The sequence below is a fragment of the Paroedura picta genome, chromosome 2, assembly GCF_049243985.1.
Source record: "Paroedura picta isolate Pp20150507F chromosome 2, Ppicta_v3.0, whole genome shotgun sequence".
Classification (NCBI taxonomy): domain Eukaryota; kingdom Metazoa; phylum Chordata; class Lepidosauria; order Squamata; family Gekkonidae; genus Paroedura; species Paroedura picta.
In genome coordinates, this window is record NC_135370.1 from 87,488,496 (window position 1) to 87,511,277 (window position 22,782).

A 22,782-nucleotide genomic window follows, 5' to 3' on the forward strand; every position below is an offset into this window, starting at 1 on the left:
CTCCCTTGAGGAGCCATGATGGACAGGGATCAAGGGGGCAAGTGGTCGCCCTAACCGAACCTAGCAACTTGTCCACTTCGGGTAAAGAGAGCCGTCTGAAGCCATCAAACGTCACCTCCAAAGGCGGCCAACAGGCCTCCAGTTCATTTGCTGTATTAGCTTAATTTAGGTCATTAGAGATAAGAGCTAGTCCTGTCCTTTTAAAACAAAACCTGTGGAGAACTAGTTTTCAAGTATTATATAACTGGCATGTTTAATAAAAAAGAACAGAACATCTTATAAAAATAGTGTTCAATTAAAATTAGTTGCATCAGATTACTACAAAACATATTGTGGGTATTATATAAATACTAATAAAATTAGGACTGACATTTTTTTCATATTTTCCATTACCAAGGAAATACTCTAAGGAAGAACCCTCTGCTTATTATTAGAATCTTGTATGTTCTGTCACTGCAACATCATAGTACTACATGACATCACCTCTACCTCAGAGTACAGAAGTGAGGATTAAAATGGGAAGAAACACTGTGTGAGCCACTTTGAGTATTGTAAGCAAAGCATACTATTCAAGTTCTACAAGTAGTACTGTGCATATCCTAAATATTAACAAGTGTTTTTCAAATGCTTGTGACTGGATGCTGAAAAATTTTATTTTTCAAAAAACCAAGCATGTATTATTTGGATATTTATATACAGATCACAACCAGGTGAAGATGAGATTTTTTCCCCACTAAGCTTGGGGGAAGCCCCCCCCCCCCGAGAAATCTAAGTACTTACTGAACTTGTGCGGGTGGGCAGGGGGGGAGTTAAACCAATAAAAAAATTCTCTGCCGTATCCGAATTCTGCCCTTTATTGTTACAGCTGCCAAGGCTAGTTAAATTCCCATGCCTGGCACCGCTCTACTCACCACAAGCACAAATGATGCAGATGCAGCAACCCTGTGTGGGAAAAAGAGAGTTACTGTAGCCTCCCTGGGAATTAAACCCAGGTTAGCCTGCCCCACCTTCGAGGGTTCTTCCTCTGTCCTCATGCACTTGGGGAGGGGGGGTTAGCTGACAACTGGGGGGGGGACAAGAGGTCAGAGCAACAATGATGGAAGGGGAACAATCAAGTGATGCAGTGATGATGGGAAGGGGGTGAAGCAGTAAAATAGTGATTGGCAAGCAAGGGGGCAAAACTCCAACAATGGTAAATTGAACAATGGGAGGGGCAGGATAGTACGGATGCTTTTGCTAGGTGATATGGATGCTGGGTGGTATGGAGAGGCTGGGACTCTGAGCTAGCAGCTGTCAAAGGCCTCAGAGCCAGCTAGGCCAGGGTTGCTAACACCTGACGGAGATTCCAGGAGATTTGAGAATGGATCCTCAAACCCACCCTCCAAAAGCAACCATTTTCTCCAGGGGAACAGATCTCTGTTGCCTAGAGATGATTCGAGGAGATCTCTAGGACCCCCCTGGAGGTTGGCAACTCCAAGGTTGGAAATATTCTTTTCAATTTGGCAATGGAGCCTCTGGGGAGCTGGAGTTGAGCAGCGATGACAATGACAAAGGGTGGCATATAGGCCAAGGCAGGAGTGTAGTGCCTGGCTATGTCCCACCTGGGTGATGGACTCTAGGCAGCCTTTCTCAACAACAGTTTTCTGGAACGTTCTGCTGGCGGCTTACAATTGTTTCCCCATGTCCACCCACTAAAAGGGGGATAATAGGAATTTTAATGATTTTTTTCGTCGCAATATGTCTTGAATTGTGGTTAATGTGGTTTTAGTTCTTAGTTTTACGGGTAATTTTATTGGGGGATTTTATGTATTGTAATGTGTATTGTACATTGTATTTGTGACTGCCACGAGCCTCTGGGGAGTGGCGGGATATAAAATGAATGAATGAATGAATGAATATCTGTTGTTGTTTTTTGCACAACAGGTTTTATTACTATAACATAACATGACATAATATCCTTATCCATGGTTCCTCTATATATTTGTGAAACAGCCTGGGATATGGAATGTGTCCAGCTGCCCGAGTTGGAATAGGGCCTGCCCCTACAGCTCCCTCCCTCCCTCTCTGGACGCTAGCCACGTTCCTCTTAACCATTCCAGAGACAGAGACACACAGAGCCCTGCCAGACTGAACACGAGCCCTCATTCCGTCCTATCACTCCTGCTGCGAGGAAGGCAAAGAGAGACACAGAGAGAGCTGCTCCAAGCTGCTGACCAGGCCTGCTTCCCTCCTAAGAACGAGCCCTAATTACCTGCTATGGCTCCTGCTGCCACAGAGAGGGAGAGAGAGAGAGAGAGACAAAGAGAGGCGCCCCTGCTGCAATGGAGGGAGAGAGAGACAGAGAGAGCTGCCCCAAATTGCACACCAGGCCTGCTTCCCTCCTACAAACCAGCCTTCGTTACCTGCTATGGCTCCTGCTGTAAAGCACACTGAGAGACATGCAGCGAGAAGAAGAGAGAGACACAGAGAGAGATCTGCACCTCCCATTTTCCCGAGTCCTAGCGCTCATTGCATTCCTGGATGCAATGGGCATTCTTGCTAGTAATATATAATAAACATTTAGACACCATAAACTACCTACCGAAGTTGAAGTACTCAGTGTTAGTTTATTATTTTCACCATTGTGTGGGAGAGTTTTGTTTTATTTTTTGATGAGAATGATACAAGAGGGATGAAGACATCCTCTTTTTCCCCTCAAGAGGAGAAGGACCCTTCAAAGTAAGTATCAAATGGTCATTCTCCCTCTGAGGGGCAAAGATATCTCGTCTCAAAGTAAGGTGGAAATGGAAAAAGTTTTGGAACTATTTACTTCAGAAAAAAAATTCCCTATTTCCAGGATGTCTCTTGGGATCCTGACTTGCAGCTCCTTCCTCTTCCACTTCTGTTTTAGTCCAATGCTGCCAAACACTCCTAATAAGTATTGGTAATCGTCTAGATTAAAGAACCTTTTGGACTGGGAGTTTCAATTCCTCAATGATTTCTTCATTAGACAAGAATTCCCCTTTTCCTCTATAGGAGGTGTCATCTTCTGAGTGCCCAGAATATTTTATGAAGTCTTAGTTGGCCATGATGATACATGTTGTCATTAGGTGCAAAGTCATGTCGCGACGACATGGACAATGATCCTCCAGGCCTTCCTGTCCTCTATCATTGCCCAGAGTCCATTTAAAACTCCGGGGAAGATGATACATACTCCTCCCCAAAATCATGTATCTGAAGGGGTTAAGGGAAATGACTAGTCTCTTGTAGATCCTCTCCTGCCCTCACTCTATTTCCACTCTTAAGTCAATTCTCTCACCTGTTCCTTTATACCAGTGGTCCGCAACCTTTTTTAGGCTGTGGACTGGTGGGTGTGGGAGGGCGATCTGGCGGCCGCACATGCGCGTTTGTGCCATGTGCAGCTGCGCATGCGCATTTGCGCCATGTGTGGTCGCAAATGTGCATGCGCGGCCAAACCGTGCATGCACAAAATGGCCATGCATGCAGCCGTGCATGCACATTTGCGCATGCAGCCGCACTTCCCTCTCCCCCCCTCCTCCAGCAAAAAGAAGCTTGCTTCAGGAAAGCCTCTTCTTGGTCAGGGAATGGATGGTCCGAGAGAACGCAGCTACTAACTTTGCTGTTTCCACAAGTCCTCCAACAATGCATGCATCAAGCTCTCCCTCTGACAGAAGAACCTCTTCTGAGTCATGTTGCTCCATGTTCTTAATTTGTGAGATGCTGACAAGAGATCTGTAAAATGGCCTGTCTTTAAAGGCCTCACTCCTTTTCTATTGCCACTTTCCAGGAGAGATTCTGTATTAATAGATATTAATAGAATTTAGATAAATTAAGAGAAGGCCTGCACATTGCCTGACTCACTACTCTCCCCAATGAGGCAGGAAACAAACTGATCTTGGGGTGACTCCCACCTAGTGATGACAAGAAGAACTTTAACTCCTGCCTCCCTGATGGAATGGTAGAAATCACCTCGAAGATGTCCTCGCTCTTCAGAGGACACCTCGAAGATGTCCTCGCTCTTGGGGTGACTCCCACCTAGTGATGACAAGAAGAACTTTAACTCCTGCCTCCCTGATGGAATGGTAGAAATCACCTCGAAGATGTCCTCGCTCTTCAGAGGGAGAATGAAAGTCAGTTTCCTCTTGATAGTATGAAGAAAAATTCTTCCATATCTCTCACACAATTTGCAGTGTCCACTTCTCAGAAATCATTAGCTTTGTTATCCAATGAGAAATAGATTTGTGTTGTGTAGCTTTGTGTTGTTCTGGGGATGTACTAAAACAATATGAGCTAGGGAGTCCACCTAATCCTGACAATAATGACATTTGCATTCCTCTGCGTAATTAAGAACAGAGTCCAGAAAAATGATAAAACACCACCAAGGTGACATCACATTTTCTTTCCATTATAATTGCAGTTTGCTTCAGCAAATGATGGCAGCCCACGCTGTCAGACAAGCCACAACTCCACCCCAATCAGCAGTCATTATATTTAACTCTCAGTGAGGTGATCAGACTCATGTAACATATCATTAGTATTTTATACACAATCTAAGTTGCCATTGCTAATCAGCTAGTTTACAGTTTTCTTCATCAGCCAAATGAAAAACCCTAAGCAAAATGTAAAGGTCTCTCTCAGTGAAAGCAACATGATAAATATTTCCCAAAAAGTTAGTTGAAAGAAACTGTTTGAAAAGCACAGCAACTCAACAGAAAGAGATAAAGTTCCCTTACCATGAACTTCACGTTTAAATCGCATTTTGATGGGGAAGGGAGGAAGGGAACTAAGAAAGTTTATGGATACCTTAAAAATGATTTGCCATATGGAAATTTCTTTTACAAGCCACAGAAAATCCCTGGTATTTCTTTGTATCTATTTACGCACAAATTTAAATAGCACTTTCACAGCTGGCAACAACAGTTTCTTAACTTTTTAAAATCTGACCTTTAAAGCCAACAAACAAAAAAGGGATTTAATTGAAATGGAGAGAGGGAAAGAGGAGTAGCATTGCTCTGAACTAAAACACATTTTGAATCAATCTACATCTTAAACAGGCAGTTCTTATTTAAAGCCGCAAAAATTTGATTTTCTATACTGGATCCGAGGTAATATTAACATTTACAGGCTTCACATAGGCCCATTATAAACAGGTGGGATAGCGAGGTGGAATGGTGGTGACTAAAATCACAGATAACACATGGTGCCGGTTGCAACCGGCCGCAGATTCGGTGCATGCCGCCGAAAAAGCCACGTTAGTGAAACTCAGAAGAAAGCGCAGCTTCCGGGTGACCGGGGCGCGACCAGAAGCGGCGCGGGGTCACCACATGCATAATTGGTTACTCTGGTTTGTTGCCGCCTTTGCATCCCGTCCCATGTGTAAGTGGTTTGCTCCGCTTCTTCCCCCTCCGTGTTTTCCATGTGACCCGAAATCGTTGTTTCGACAGCCGTGCATAATGGGCCATAGGGATGTCTCTCCAGGTGGAAAGTGGGGACCCCTGGAATTAAAGTTCATCTCAGTTCCCTTGGAGAAAAACTGATGTTTTGGAGGATGAACTCTATGGCATTGTACCCCACTGAGCTGCCTGGCCTTCCTAAGCTCCAACCTCCAGAAGTTTGCCAACCTCCAGACAGGATCTTGTCACTCTACCCTGCCACCCCCAGTTGATAGTCAGGTGGGGTCGATACCATATGTGAATTGCAGATGTGCACTTCCTTTCCTTTCTTTACTCAATCACAAAACAGATTCACATTCACATGCAAGACTGATATTATGGGGCTGATAATGGCTTTTATATTTATTTACTTATTTAGGGCATCCCATTCTTATTAGCCAAAACAAAAGTAGATTGCATTTCAGTTGATGAATGGCATAATAAGTTTTAAATATTAAAAGTACTACATCAAACAGTGCTAGAATTATAAGTTCCTTCAATGTACAGCTACAATTGCACTACTGAATGATCTATTCCAGTCTTAAATAAGTACTTGGACATTGATTATGAAGGGACAATTCCAATTGAAAACTACTGCTCACTTCATGTGTGTGGTAAATTTTCTCTCAGGTAACCATGAGCAAGTATACTTTCCAATCAGAAAAGTGTTCCTACTTGACAACTCAGCACCAAGCTATACTTTGATTATTACAACACTTTTCAGCATGCTTTATAAAATCTCATCTTCCTGGCTTCTCAACATTCCCACATACAGATTCACACAGCTAAACTCTGACTAAAAGGCCACTGCTGAATAAAATGCATCTATCTGATAACACATCTGTGAGTCAGATCCTTAATCTTGCAGCCTGACCCTATATATCTTTCTTCAGAGGTAGACACCACTGATTTGGGTGAGACATTACTCACTGCTGGCTTAGTTAAAATAAGTCTACTTTCACAAGCTGCCACTAACTACATACCACAAAGCACTTCATTAATTAAAACATTTATATCCTGCCTTTCTTCTTGGTGACAGGTATTCTTTTCTGTAGCATTTAGAACAAAGACACAAATGTGCATAAAATCTAAAATGTTCTGTGCACAAGTGTTTCTTTTGACTCTGAATTTCTATTCAGTGTCCTTTCTGCAAAAATATACAGAGCAAAATCAAGACTTGTAATCATCAAGCACTTTACTGAAGACCCAGGAGTGTATAAAGTGTATAAAGAAGTTCCGTGTGTACTTCTGTTCCTCAGGGAGCCAGTGATGGGGTCCTGTTCTCTCTAAAATTAATAGCTTTACCCCTTAACACTACTGAAACCAGCCTGCACCCCAAGAACACAGCATATGTTCTCCTTTTTAAATTTAAAATAAATTTTTAAAAGTTACCTTAATACTTTGCCCACCGCCTGCAGAACCATTTTGCAGCTTAATCCAGTTTTGGGGGGTTGGGAAAGTACTGGTCTTTCACCACTGAGGTTACAGTGATCCCCAACCATGGTTGAGAGGAGGAAAAAACAGGAGGGAACGAGAAGGGAAAAAATTGGGAACTGCCAGTACAGACTCGCGTTGCTTTGCCAATCTGTCTCCTCCTCCCTCCTCAGAAAACTAGTCCAGCCACATTCACAGAGTTTACACAGCTTACTTCATTCTGCCCTCCCTCCCTCCCAGAGCCAATAAGAAAGCAGCAAAGGCAATAGGGGGAAAAAACAGGGCTGGAAAAGGCAAACAGCTGCTCTTTTTTTTTTTTTTTTTTTAACAAATCCTAAGCAAAAGCCAAGCCTGACGAGCCAGTGCCAATAAGGAAGCATCTGAATTGGCCTTTTCAGACTGGCGCCGGCTGTGCAACAGGGACAAGAGAAGTAGTGTGGGGGATAAGCAAACTTCTTTCAAGCATGCTCTTTGCAGTACAGGGCTACTGAGATATGGGATGAAAGAAGGGAGCTCTTTTACACAGGAATCTTATCGGCCGTAGAGCACTGAAGAGCACCACACAGCCTGTATCGTCATGTTTCTTCATTTAAATATACTTTGCACCTTGCCTGCAAACGACAGTGAGTTACGACAGCTTACCAAAAAAAAAAAGAGAGAGAGAGACCCCCTACACGACAGTTAAAACCAGAGAAACAGTTACACAACTTCTTGCCCCTGAATATTATACCCTCCTTATACCTTTATATAGAATATAGAATTAAACCCTTCTATAGGGCCTTGCTTCAAAGAGGATGTGGACAGAATGGAGTGGGTGCAGAAGAGAATGAAGAGGATGATGAAGGGCCCTCAGAACAAGCCCTGAGACGAAAATCTGAGGCATGTGGAAGCGTTCAATCTGGAGAAGAGGAAATTGAGGGGGGACATGACAGTTCTCTTTAAAGTATCTGAAAGGCTGTCACTTAGATGAGGACAAGGAGCTCTTCCTGTTGGCGGCAGCAGATAGGACTTGCAATACTAGGTTTAAATTATAGGTGGAAAGATACTGGCTGGGTATAAGAGGAAATAATGATAGTAAGATCAGTGGCATCGGCTGCCTAGGAAGATGGTGACCTCCCTGCTCACCCCACAGGCAGTCTTCAAGCAGTGACTGGATGAACAGCTGTCAGAGATAATTTAGGGCTGATCCTGCATTGAGCAAGACTAGATGGCCTGTATGGCCCCTTCCAACTTTATGATGCTATGAATTGTCATATGTTTGCCTAAAAACTGCAGCCTTAGATTTCTTATGCAAGGAAGACAGTGGGGAAATTCTCTACAATGACTGAGGAAGGCATTCTGCAGTTCTAGAAGTTCCACTGAAAAAGGTGGCCTGTACTGGTACTACAATAATGTACGTAGAGTGTGAGAGCTGGGGCATGTGCTCCAGGAACCCCCTGAAAGAGGGCACATGAGCTTGCCCCCAGCTGACCCTGGACCCTTTATGCACCCTTATGGCTCCAGCATTGTACCCTTGTGCACTGCCCTGTCTGGTCTGGCTGGGCCCTGTTTAGCTCTCTCAAGTACCCCATTGTGGAGAGCTGCCTGCCTTAGGGTCCCCCAGTTTGCTGCCCAGCTCTGGAGTCCACAGGATGGAATTCCCAGGATCCCCAGGACAGAAGGGTGGGAAGGGCTGCATGGGTCCCTGCTGGGTGGCTGGAGCAGGTTCCTCCTGAAGGCTCTGCCATGGCTTCCAGCCGCAAGGGGAGATTCATACGAAGGATCAAGGCACCCCTTGAACTGGATGTGCAGCCTGGAGGGGTGCAGGGGACAAGCCTGGGGTGTGGCAAAGGGGACTAGCTTGATGATGGCACACTACTATGACTTGCAGCAAGATCAAGCTGCCTGGTAGCATAAAGGCTGCCCTCAGGCTGGGTGGGCAAAGGCAGTACTTTTTTTTGAACCTATCAGTTATGGAATAGCCATATTAACTTGATAAAAATGCCTCCCTGAACAATTCTGTTTTACATAGGTTGTGGAATGGCAGAAGCATGGGAATCTTCCTATCCAATTTGGGCAATCCATTCCATTAGGTGGAAGCCATTACAGAAAATGCACATGAATGGGGCAGCTATTGATCTTGCTGTTGTTAGGGCAGCATCTCCAAAAGGCCCTGCTCAGATGAGTAAAGCTTTCAGGATGAACAATATGAGCCAATGTGGAAGGGCGGTATATAAATTAAATAGATAGGAAGAGAGGTGGTGCTGCAGATAAGAGGGGGTCCAAAGCCATGAAGGTCTTTGTGATAGCCAATACCTTGAAATAAACCCAGTCACTGATGAAAGGAGAGTGAAGTGACCGTACAGAATGAGTACAATCTATGTTCTGCCTAGCTCCTGTTAATAACTGGGCAGCAGCATTTTGTACCGAATTGATTTCAAGGGCAAACCTACAAAAGTCTACTCTTAGTGTAATCATGGCATGGATCCAGGTGGCAAGACAGAACAAGTAAAGGTAGGAGGCCATTTTCTGGGCAAAGTGAAATTTACAAAGCATTTTCTTACAGCTGCATTAGCTTGCTTCTCCAACAGTAATTCTGGATCCAGTATAACCTCTGGTGGAGTAAGTAAGGGTCAGCTCAATCTCATCAAAAGTGGGAAGCACAGCATCCCTCATGACATCAGGTTTCCCAACCAGCAATACCTCAATCTTGTCAGGATGCAATTTCAACTTGCTCACTGATAGCCATTATACCACAGCAACCTGGGAGTGGCTCAAAACTTCTACTGCATGCCCAGGACATTTATATAAACAATTAAGTGTCATCAGCATCTCGATGTCATCCAATGTCATCAGCTCTATAAATGATAAAAAGTGGATAGAACAATGTCTACCAGATTCTCCACCTTATTGACCAATATCATCTTCTTCTGGCCTGTTTCGGTTAAGATTTAGTTTGTTCCCCCTCAGTCTCTGCTGGCTTGTTCGAACAAAGACAGAATTTACAGTCATAGCATACTGGTGACACACAATTTGAAAGTTTCAGAGAATCCCACAAAAATAGATCTCATGCTCCCAAATAGATCTCATATTTCACCATGACATTTTGAATACAACTGGGAGAAAAGATCTGAAACCATATCACCACAGTGCCTCTCAACCCCACTCTCTTCTCAAGATGCTCTATTAAGAGAGAGGTCTATTATCAAAAGTCTCATGCAGAGGGACCATCACAACCTGAGACTGATCCATGGGTAGCCATGAAGTTTTAAGCACAGTCTAATAAGATCACTTTAGGATTACCATCACAGACACACTACCATATTATTTATTATATTTATATACCATCATCTCCGAAGGCTCAGGGTTCACATAAAATAGAAACAATACAGCTAACTTAGTTTAACAATAATACAGTGATAACGGCAAGCAACATAGTAGAACAACAGAATAACATGGAGAACATTAAATTAATGCATACTGATAGCCCAGTGGGTTGGGCAGAACTGTAGTGGGTGTCATAAGAGGGAGGCTCAGGGGGAGGGACCATGGGGAGTGGTGGTTCTGGTCAACCTTAACCAAATGCCTGGTGGAAGAGAAGCATTCAATTAATGCCTTTGAAGGTGAGGTGCACAAAGGCAGCTGATAGGCATTGCTTTATTCAATCCTTTAGCTCCCTCTTCCTTCAAGCAAATATCTTATCACCAGCCCAAAAAGCCAAAGATTTTTCTAAGGAGAGAAGGGGCAGGTAGATCTTTTTTATATTCTTTGGAGCCTGGAAAGTCAGTGCCTGTTGTCTAAATGGTTAAATTATATAACTTTTTGTGTCCCAACAAGTCAAATGATATGGGGGACAGCCAAAATGTTCAAAGAAAGTAGGTAACAGTTGTGTTGTAATGTTTTTAAGGAGAACTTTGATCAGTATGAATGTTAAATATTCCCTCTAAATGATACATGATTAAGCATCCATGGGCAATTAAACAAAATGTGCCAAGACATTCTCTTGCATGAACTCACAGAGCCTTTATGGAATTACTTTCCACGAACAAGAAGGCCAATTTGATATTACAATCAGTAGCCATGATAAAATATACCCAGGCTTATCATGGACATTCAAAATAAACTCCATCTGAAACACAGATTTTATTCATCCAAATAGCTGTGGTCCCATTCCAGAAGTTATGTTCAAATAAGCACCACACTCCGCCTTCCTGAAACCACTAATACCCAACATCAGTCACCACAAACATTTGACTTTAAGTGATAAGGAAAGCAAAGAAGCAAAACAATTTGCATGCATCAGCACAAACTAAACATAACATGTTCTCAAGCAAAATTACTATATTTACGCTAGCAATTATTCATTAGTTTAGTGCTGGAACTAAAATTGAAAAGGACCCTCCATACAGCTGAGTTTGCATTTCACCACCACCAGAGTCAGGTGACAGTGGAATACCATGATCTCCCAGTTACAAGCATGCCAGAGAAATATCAATGGAGTGAGGATGTGGAAGATCTTCCACAAACAAGAATAACCGCACCTATTCTTTCAAAGTAAAATTAGTTGGGTATATCAGCCTTTCCAAATAATGTACATTTGATACTGGAGATGTAAAGCTTCCAGAAATTTCTGAAGACTGGGGGGGGGGCAGCTTTCAAGAGGATTTTTCTTTCTTTGGGGGGGGGGGGGGAAGAAATTTTTGGGGAAACTGAAGAATAATGTAATCAAAACTCAAGCTTATTTTACTGATCTGATATAAAATCCTTCCTTAGTACTAAATTAGCACTACTATGTAAATGTAAAATTATTTACTAAATGTAAATAATTTTACATTTAGTAGTTCTAAATATAGAACTACTATGCCATATTTATAACAAGTGTAAATGTTTTAGTTTTCTAAATGTAAAATTACTAGTATTTGGATGGGAGACTCCAAAGGAAGTCTAGGGTGACAACACAGGCAATGGCACACCACCTCTGAATGTCTCTTTCCTTGAAAATCCCATGGGATTGCCATCAGACTAGCTGTGACCTGACAGAAACCCCACCCAAAGTACTGAACTATTCAATAATGCCTCATCGTACAAATTATGCCATATTAACTCTACACAAATCAGCAACATTTAAACATCAGAGGCTTGAAAGTACCCTATATAGATCTATAGTTTACACAGAAATTATTTTAATGCTATAGATTTTCTTGCATTAAAAATCTTGGTATGATGCTTTGAATAAAACTTTGTCTTAAAAAGCATTTCAATCATTCCAAGACAGAAAATATCTACTTTATTCTTTTATGATATAGGAATGTTATCTCACTCTTTCAGGTGAAGCAAAGGAAATAAACTGAATATATGGTATATCAAAAAATGTGCAGTAGAGAGTTCCAGAGCCCTTTGAAAGATTTAAGCATTTTCTTTTACATTGAGAGACAAGACAGAAAATTCAATAATAGTTAAATATAATCTTGCATTCACCTTCTTTTAGGACAATGAAGGTATATTCTTCCATAAATAGGTTGTACATTGTAGTTGCAATCTTCAGTAGTTCCAACTTCAGTAAATTCCAACTTCAGTACAAATTGATGCTGTTGCCAAGCCACTAACAACCACAAGTCTAAGACAGGATTACTATAAAACCATCAGTGGCTTACCATCTACTATATCTCTGTACCCCACCTTCCTAAAGTTGTTTCCAGGTCTACCGTTGTCCATTTATATTGCCATTCTGGGAGAAATATATCCTTGTTTTAGATTTTGGAAAGTATGCTATTTGCTATTTTTAGAAGATCTTCATGGTAACCTAAAATCTATATGAGCAGCAAAATTCCACCACACCTATGCTCCACCAAAGGAGGAGGAAAAAAGAAACAAGATATGAAACTCATTTTCCCTTCTTGACAGAGAAATTCAGCTAGCCTGTGAAGAAACTTTGCATCATGAAAACTTTCTAATAGTAATGAAGAAGCCTGGAAAAGAAACATCTCTCTCTCTCTATTTTTTAGAACTATGAGTATGAAGACATCAAAAATGAAAAGGAATGGTGGTGAATGTCTAATTCCATACACATTAAAATGACTTATAACTAGGTAATCAAGTTTCAACATAAACTGATGTTGAAATCTGTCTGAATTATACAAGATTATTTCTGAAATATTAATATCACAATATTCTTTTCCCAATCTACCTACTCACATTCTGTCATAGAATGTCCTTTGAAGGAGAGGTAGCTTGGCCAGGGATTTGGTGACTGAGTATTCACTAAGAGAGGAGTTCTTAACATTAGAACATCAGCAAGAGGGGTAAGCTGTATGCATGAAAACTAGCATCTTGCTGGCTTCCAGTAACATTCAAAGCTGGAAATTTCTCTAGGCATCATTATTAACATCAGTAACTTAAAAAAGCAAAATGTTCATTTAACATGGTAGAAGGCTACCTGTGAATATTACATGCATGTTTGTCCCAGACAGTGAGAGCTTATTTCAGTCCCTTCCCATCAACAACAGCCGATTCAACAATGTGTACATACATGGCGAGAAACACTGAGAATTTACAAACTTTATTAGCAACTGCTGCTCAATTACTTATTTAAATCTTTCTGTAGTCATAAAAAAAACAAGGATTCAGTAGGCACCACAGAGAATATCTGTAACTGGTAGTCTGCTTTAAGTAATTCCCTGGCTTCATAAGAGATGTTCAATTATAATAAAAAACAACCCTAAGAATATATAGTATGCCTAAATCCTATTGTTTTCAACAGGAGTAAGCACATATTCTGGTCCCAGCTATTCAATAACGTATTTTGTGTCCCTGAATTTAAGAGAAGATGTGTTGGATCAGAGTACTGTTTCAGATTTGATCAACCAAAAGCCACCAGAAGGTCTAAAGCAGGATGCAAATGCCAAGGTTTTTGTTGTTGACTGTATGACTGAGTTTATTTCTCAGTACAGTAGTTGCTTTTAGTGATCATGGCGAATACACTGGTCTTATTTAGTTTTTAAAATTTTCTTTTATTACATTTATTGAACAGAGAAAAGCTAGATAAAGTATAACTGATACAGTAAACCTCTCTACTGGAGGTTTGAGAATTATAATTTTTTCCTGGCCCACCTTCAGTTCTATCTGCCAAGGAAATTTGAATACTAATGCCATTGTTCCTTAAATTCTTGTATTGTTCTCCCATTAACTTGACTAGTTAGTTTGGCCATTTATAAAAGGCCTGCGAGTTTGTCCAGCCAGGCCAGTATTGAAGGTAAAGTTGATGTTTACCAATCTCTTACAAGGATCATTCTGGCCGCTGTCGTGGTGTGGAGGAAGAAGATCTCTGCTTGGCAGGGTAGATTTTCCAGAGCGAAACTCAACAGGGTATACTCAGGTTTTAAAGGAAACTTAAAATTAATTCTTGACTGTAATAACACATGTAATTTTGCCCCAAATTTTGCTATTCTACTACAACTCCACCACATACACTGGTCTCTCCTAGAAGAATTTATCTCATCTCCTCAATTAATCTAAATACCCAATACATCAAAGTCTGTAGAAGTGATCATTTTAGAGTCACAAAAATTATCATTAGCAGCTGGGTCACAGCAGAAGGATCTTTGAGCCAGGGTTACGACATTCTCCCGGGTTCAAGATGACTCTACATATTTATTTATTTGTTTGTTTGTTTATTTATTTATTTATATATATATATATATATACCGCCCTCCCCTGGGGGCTCAGGGAGGTTTACATAATAACATAAGATCAATACATGGATCAGTCTATAAAACATTTGAATAACCGTGCAATAATAACTGATAATTGTAAACATATAACAGTATAGTATAACCAATAAACAATACAACAATGCAACAATACAGACAGGTCTAGAGTATATAGGTGGTGTTCTGAGGTGGGGGGAGCAGGGGCCCTTTGGTCGCTGATTGGTTATGTCTGGTTTCAACCAAATGCCTGGCGGAAGAGCTGCTCCTTGCAGGCCCTGCTCCATCAGGGCCCTGATCTCCCAGTTCTTTTCTCATGGCCTGGCATAATGTAAAAGCTTTGGGCAGTGATGGACAACATTCAGTTATGCCCTACAAGCACTAATCCCTGAGGGTGTGTATGCAAATTCCTAGGGAATCCAGTCAATGAGAAACTATAAATTCTCTGTGAGAGGGCAGAGGAAAAAAGTTTGAAGGGAAGAAAGATAGTAAACTCCTCAGACAGGGCTAGGCCAGGGACCGAAAGAGGAATGGGCATAGTGTGCTAGGAAAGGAAATACGGGGATTGAATGCACTTACTGTAGCTTTATTAAAAGACAATGTATGTGAGAGTCCAAAGGGAGACAGAAGATGTACAAATCACCCCTGAAACCAGTGCTGTCCTCCCCAGGCCTGGTAGTAATTTCAACCCAGCTGTGACAATTACCTTTAGCCTTGGTGACAACTGTAAAGTAATCATTTATTAAGCACTAGCCTTTGCTAGTTGATCAGTGAGGACTTCAGATTCTGTTGCTGGACTAACAGGAAAGCTTAAGAGGGGCTGGGTGGAGTTGGTTTACCATAAATCAGCCCTTTAATTTGTTTAGTTTCCAGCTCTAAAGTCCCTGAATAGTCCCTATGGTTGGGAAAGAAAATTCAGTGTTAGCTATAGCAGAGGGTATTGGAAAAGGAACCAAGCTGTCACAGGGCAGCCTTTGCCTTGTCTGGCAGCCTGCTATATCTGACCCTTCTCACAGTACTTCCTTCCTTCCCTGCACCTGCAATGAATTCAGGATTCTGGAGACTCCTGTCCCATGTTTCCTAGCCTGTCAAGTCTCTAAGCAGTCTGTGACGCAGCATTCCAGTACAAATCCATTTTATGTGAAAGGCAACTGAAATATCTTCTGCACACCAAGTCACATTTTGGAGGGCATATGTCTGCAGCATCTAGAAATCTAGCACAGAGCTGAAAAATACTACATAATGGCAGGCTTTCTCAACCAGTGTTTTATGAAACCTGGGGTTTCTGGACAGTTCCCCCAAATGGGTGGGAGTTAATTTATATATACCGTATTTGCCGGCGTATAAGACGACTGGGTGTATAAGACGACCCCCCAACATTTCCACTCAAAATATAGTTTGTTACATTACATTACAGTACTATGGGCCACTATGGGCAGCTATGTCTATCCCAACTGAAGTGCACCCGGCGTATAAGACGACCCCCCCACTTGGAGGCATGTTTTTCAGAGGAAAAAAGTAGTCTTATACGCCAGCAAATACTGTATCTTTAAACCGCTCCTGCGGAGCGGATTAAATAAAAGGCTAAGGGCTATTTGGGAGGAGTTAGGGCGGGCCCTGTCCGGGATAAAAACTTGGAGAGCCCAATCAGGAGCCGCGAAGAGGCTCGTGATTGGGCCCTCCAAGTGTCCATCCACAGCCAAGCCGCCAATTGGGAACTGCGCAAAGCGTGGCTCCCCATTGGCGGCTTGGCCCGGCCTCGCCTGGCCGGCTAGGGACTCTGTCAGTCCTCCGGCACCACCATTCCTCCATCTTCGGAAAGGAGCAGGGACACCGCGTCGTCCCTGCTCCTTTCCCACCCCGGGGACCCTGCCCATTGGGGGGAAGCCAACATTGCTGGCCACCTTCTCCTGCCGCCCTGACAACGTGGGAGCTGCGGAACACCTCCCAATCTGCCCCCCTCCCACTTCGGGCCCATACCGCCACCCGCCGCCACCATTACCTCACCGCCTGCCCCCACGCCCAGGAGGGCCCCAGGAATGCACCCATCGCAGCACCGCTGCCTGCAGCCACGGCCGGGAGTGGCCCGCACCACCACCCGCAGCCGCCAGCCACACTCCCTTCATCGTCGCCGACGACTGATCCGGCCACACCCACCACACCTTGCATGCTGGGCCACGCTGCTGCCAGTGGCTCCCAGTGCGGCCTCACGGAGCCGCGGTCCCACCCCTGCAACAGGCCACCACAACCAGCCACCCCATCCAGACACACCCAGAACCTCGCCGTGCCGCTTCGCTCCTGCTGCCACCGGAGCTGGCTGCCCCACGAAACCAGGTAGGCCGCCAACCGCCTGGACCACTAGACCAGGCTTTTGGTCCGGCCCCGCTATGCCTTCCTAGCGCCAGCTGTATTCGCACTACAGTGGGCTTAGTTTCTAGTATATATATATTTTAAAAAATGTTAAACATTTATTGAATGATATGGCCATATATGATCATGTCAACCTGCCTCCCCAATGGCCAATGATGGGCCTTGAGGGAGTGGGAAGGGGAGCAGCCCCAGAAGGGCATGTACACAGCTATGCTTCCCAACCATATTCTGAACAATTGTGCCATTTCTGGGGTTTCTTGAAGCCTGAAGATTGTTTCAGAGGTTTCTCATTGGCCAGAAAGTTGAGAAAATCTGCACTATGGATTCAGAATTATGTAAAGAAGAAAGCATATATCTGTTTCACCACAATCGTATAGTCAGTAGATTTGACTTTGCAAAGCATCTCAATATTTCTGGCAAGCATTGGGGCCTTGGGGAACAAAGGAAGGGAAATGAAATTTTTTATATGGGACCAGCAGGATCACTAGGGAGGAAAAAGTAAGAATAGTTTAATCAACTCCAGCTCAAGTACTTGAAATAGGTAACACTCAACACATAACTACTATATAAAATTAAGATACCAGTTGAAGTTTATCCTAAACATATGCTTAACCAAGATTTTAAAAGATCTATACATGTAAGAAAACTTATCCTCTTCTCTACCCACTGGGTACTCTGAGAATTACAGAAACAAAAAAAAAATGTTACTCCAAGGAAGAGAAAGCACAGTTCCCAACTGGATCCCCTGGCCCTTCTCTTTTGAGCAGTTGTATAAGAAGGAAAATGCAAGCACAGATTGTAGTAATGCAGACAACAAAATAGTACCTGGGTGTTTTTATACAGATATCCCTCTAGGCTCTATCTACTCAGATACCATTTCTGAATCTTCCTTTTTAATTTTGGGGTGGGGGAGATAACTATTATTTTTTTGTCATTACTGGAACCAAATCTTGCTCTGTTAGTATACAAAGAGACTGCAATAGGATGTAATCCTCCCGAGTAGCCCATTTCCAAGCTACTGTAAAACTTAACACATTATTGACTAAGAAATTAAGCCCAGGCAAAGGCCATTTAAAAAGTGGACTAAAAGATGCCAATCCTCCCGCCAGATGGAGGGGGGATGCTGGCTCCCAGACCGCCTTTAAAGCAGGCCTTACTGTGCCAGCATCTCCCCCCCCCTCTCCCACAGCAAGGACAGGTTTGGTGGATGCCCTGGGGTGATGAGGCTGCTTTTACAGGGGGCTTTGTACCAGCACCTTCCATCCCACTCTCCCCATCTTCGTGCAGTGAGGGGAGGGGGAGCCACCACCTCCTAGGTTGCCTTTAAAGTAGGTTTTGGCTGCTGCTGGCTGTACCAGATGCCTGGAAGGTAGCAAGGATGGGGGTCAGACATGGATCTCCCCATGCATAGCAGGGAAAAATCGGGAACAACCTCCCCACCCTGACAGCTCTAGTGGTGCAGAACATGGAGCTGGTGTGAACCAACCCAGCTTCAGGCTCTCACTGTGTTGGGTGGCCAGGAAGCCAGCAGGAATTGCTCCTACATACCATGGGAAAGGGCAGGAAGAATAGTGGGCCCCTGTGGCAGAGGCATCCGTATTGTGCTTGGCCGTCAGTGTGGGAGGGTCCTCCTACTGATGGCCAATCAGAGGTCCCCAGACACGCCAGCTCAGAGGGCCGATCAGATGGCTGGCCCTCCCCCACAAGGGCCAATTAGAGGCCCCATGATGTTTAGTGATGGTGGCACATCATGAAAAGTGCCCTACATATTTTATTATATAGGATGATGATGATCACCTGAGGAATTTTAATTCTAGACTGTTTTTCAAATTCTTTTCTTGCTCTGTTTTGGCTTCAAAATGTACTATGGAGTTAAGTAATGCAATGCACATAATATGAAGGAACTATAAGTCCCCTCCCTATACACACGCAACAAATCTTGGACACCAAGTTTTACATCATACAAAGTTTCAAGTTTCTAAAAATTTGGCTCAGATGGTTCCCCAGGGTTCAGTTAATGCGATTTCAACTATTCATTTCACATAGCCCCTTCACTGTACGTTTTACAACACAACTACTGTTTTTAAAGTCATATGTCAATATTACAAGCAAAACCAATATAGAAAATGTCATTAAAATGGCTAAGGATTATATGTGTAATTTGCACCATGGGGGAACATTCTACTCTTTTTGGGATTGGCAGTAGTGGCTAGCACAACTGCATATTGTGTTCTGAAAAGTATAACATTTGAATACTCAAACGTTGAATACTAGAGGAAAAAAGTATAATACAATACTTGCCAATGCCACAAACTAGGAAAGCATGATCACACAACAGAACTATTTCCTTTACATAATAAACCCACACACTACTTCCAAATAACTGGAGAACTCCGAACTTCATGAGGCAAGTTTAGAATCTTGATGTAAAAGGTTCTATTTCAACAAACTCTTACATCTAATCTCCAAAATGTTTGTTTTTGGACACCAGGAAATGCATGCAACAGTTTGGAGTTCTTTTGAGAAGAGGATTTAAAAGCTCTCCAATTAGAAACATACCTCTCTGGACCAGATAAAATGAAAGAGATGAGAATAATGTGAACCACTTCAGTTCCCCTTGGAGAAAAAGCAGTATGTTAATGAAGTAAATAAATATCATTATTGTGCCTCTTTCTATATTTGTTAACAACAGACTCCATTAAAAGATAAAGAGGAAAAGTCATGCTGAACATTTTACATTAGAAAAAACTTTGTTTATTCTGGTTAAGGAGGAAATGGAACAAGGGTGGGACATGGAAGTCTTCAGTCTAGTACCCAAATCAGAAATGCAGCCTTAAGTTTCTTTGCCATTATGACTTAACACTGTCCCTGAAAACTTTGTATGCAAATATCACATAGCCATATGCACAATTGATAGAACATCTTAAAAAATCCATTCTTAACTGTTAATTAAAGGTAACTAAATGTTCAAATGTTTCTGCCTATCTAAACTTTTGCTATTTCTTATAGTAGATACCTCAGGCATAGTACAGCTATAATAAATATATCATAGTGAAAAGTGCACTCTAGGATTTGGGAGACCCAAGTTTAAATTCCCACTCAGCCTTAGTGAAAGTTCGCTGAGTGACCTTGGTTCAATCATACTTTCTCTCATCCTAAACTACCACATAGGAGTGTTGCTGTAAGAATAAAATGGAGAGTTCAATGTTACAGGTGGTCAGTCTGATTCCCCACTGGGGAGGAAAGCATAAAATGAATAAAAGTTCTTGTCTTTGTCTTCATTAAGTCATTAAACATCTAGGAAGGAGGATGGCTTTCATATCTGTTTGGACAAACTTCATGTGTCAACATGTCTGCAAGGAAAATAGAAGGCTACAGAGAAAGTTTGAGAACCTCATCAGGTGACCTACTTCCTGCTAATACATGACAGAAATGTTTGTTGTAAAATACAGATGGTATCTGTATTTTACAACAAACTTTTGTAAAATACTTCAAATTGTAAAAACTTCCAATTGCAAGGCTCTGCACAAATGCCTGATAGGCTGTTGGACCCCCTTCTGGGGACTAAAACTCATATTTAGCATTCATGATTGAACAGTTCTGATTACCTACTATCTTGTAGGGAAGAGATAATAATTGTCTGACCTCCTGTAAATATCATCTACAGAATTTAACCTGGAGGAATAAATATTTGAACTGATTTTACCTGTATTTAAATCTGTCGAAGCACTCCCACAACAAATTACAGTGAATTAATAAACACTATAAAAACATAAATATCAAAATATATCCGATACTCTCCAAGGAACAGCAAATCTGCAACCATTTAAAAATATTACAGAAGTTAATCAGGAAGGGGGGGACAAAGCCTGCTGCGAAAATGAGGAGGAAGGACAGTACAGTAGACCTCAGTTATAGAAGCATCTCTTATGAAATAAACATCTACAAAGTTAGATTCAGGTGCAGATATAAATAGCATTTTCATTCCTATACCTCTCCAACTGAATTTTCCAATTTTCTGGTTAAGTTTTTGACTTCCATCTAAACTAAAAATTAAGTACAGATTAGTCTGCAAACCACAAACTGCTTTTGGTAAAACTTCCCCCCCACCCTGAATTCAGGATGGCTAGTTAACAAATAAAAACAAGCAACAGGCACCATATGAACCAAGTCTTGGCTTCATTTGTCACAATATTAGGGCCAAAGCATATAATATAATACATTTTAATGAGTTGGGTTAGAAAATCCCTAATCACATTTAGTTTCCCTGCAACTACACGGTAGCTACAGAAAATATTCTTAACCAGGCTGTACAGCAGTGGTCCCCAACCTGCGGGCAGTGGTCCCCAACCTCAGAAAGGTTGGGGACCACTGCTGTACAGGATTTAGATTGGGATCATGGCATCAGGGTAAAGATGCCTTCTCCACAGATAATTCTCCTGAGCAAGAATATTTTCCTGTTGCAGGGCTGCACACACAGGGAAAAGCAGAAGACCTTCCTCCCATGGTGCCATGGTCCCGATCTGTATGGGTGTAGCAAGGACAAGACGTCAAGGGACCTTTGTTAGTGTTCAATGCAATTATTCAAAGATGACAAAGTTAAATATAGCAAAGTCTTCTAGCATACCCTTAAGTTCATTATTACCAAAAAGCAGTTTCAATATTTTAGAAGGCCTTAGCTAAATTGGAATTCTTAATAACAGCAGCATCACCTTAAGATGAAACTGCCAGCTTAGATCCACTACCTGACAGTATAAATCCATTCAACTAAGTGAACTGTATTAAGAATGTATATACCATCATCAGATCTGCTCCATACTTTCCCAGTGCCATCATATGACATAGCATCATTATGTACATGGCAAGTCTGGGGTGCTGAAAATCTCACAACATGTTTATTTGCATCATCACAGCTAGAAACATAGCCTGAAAGAGGGAGAGACACTCCCCAGCCCTCATACAAAGAGCCATTCATGGTACCTACCAAGCAAGTTCTTAGAATAAAGAGATTCCAAGCAAAACTCAGGACCTTAATTCCATTCCCATTCACACTGGGAGAAAGTAAGAACATAAGAGAAGTTGTGCTGGATCAAACCAATGGCCCAACCAGTCCAATGCTCTGTTCCACACAATAGTCACAATCAAGGTATCACATCAGGAGGTCAACAACTGGGACCAGAACTCCAGATGCCCTCCCACTGTGGCCTCCCCAAACACTAAGAATACAGAGCACTGTCCCAGAGATAGCGTTCCATCTATTTGTTGTTATTAGTTGCAAAGTCATGTCCAACTCATCACGACCCCATGGACAATGATCCTCCAGGCCTTCTGGTCCTCTACCATTCCCTGGAGTCCATTTAAGCTCGCACTGACTGCTTCAGTGACTCCATCCAGGTTCCATATATACCTTGTGGCTAATAACAACTGATGGGCTTTGCTTCATATATTTAACCAATCCCCTCTTGAAGCTGTCTGTGCTAATAACTGCCACCACTCCTTTGGCAGTGAAATCCATCTCTTTGGGTGAAGATTTTCTTTTATTTGTTCTAAACCTGCTTTTCATTAATTTCATTGAGTGCTGATGAGTTCTTGTATCATGAAAAAGGAAGAAAAGTACTTCTTTCTCTAACTTATCTCCTATCCCATGGATAATTTTGAAAACCTCTATGACAACCATTCCCAACCAGAGGTTATGAATAACCCCAGGTTTACTCCAGGGGCCCAGAGGGGTTACTCTGGCTGGGGGAGATTGAATTGTTTAAAAAAAGTTTTTAAATGTTGTTTTACATATACCAGGGTGGTTTTTTCCTTATTTGACTCACCCCCTTCCAAAGTGGCCAAGGATGGCTGGAGGATGGTAA

The 22,782-nt window shown here is 42.2% G+C and overlaps 1 protein-coding gene across 3 annotated transcripts in view; it reads right to left on the reverse strand.

Moving 5' to 3' along the window:
* The window catches only part of MOB2 (MOB kinase activator 2), a 127,672-nt gene that overhangs the window by 30,032 nt on the left and 74,858 nt on the right, over positions 1–22,782 (reverse strand). The window contains exon 1 of one of the 3 annotated variants that reach the window (XM_077321476.1): positions 6,825–7,053. The exons of the other annotated variants lie outside the window; for them this stretch is intronic. Within the exon in view, the coding sequence (XP_077177591.1) occupies positions 6,825–6,934 (110 nt within the window). The 5' untranslated portion in view covers positions 6,935–7,053. Of the gene's footprint in view, positions 1–6,824; positions 7,054–22,782 lie in introns of those variants that run through there. 3 annotated transcript variants of the gene reach the window in all.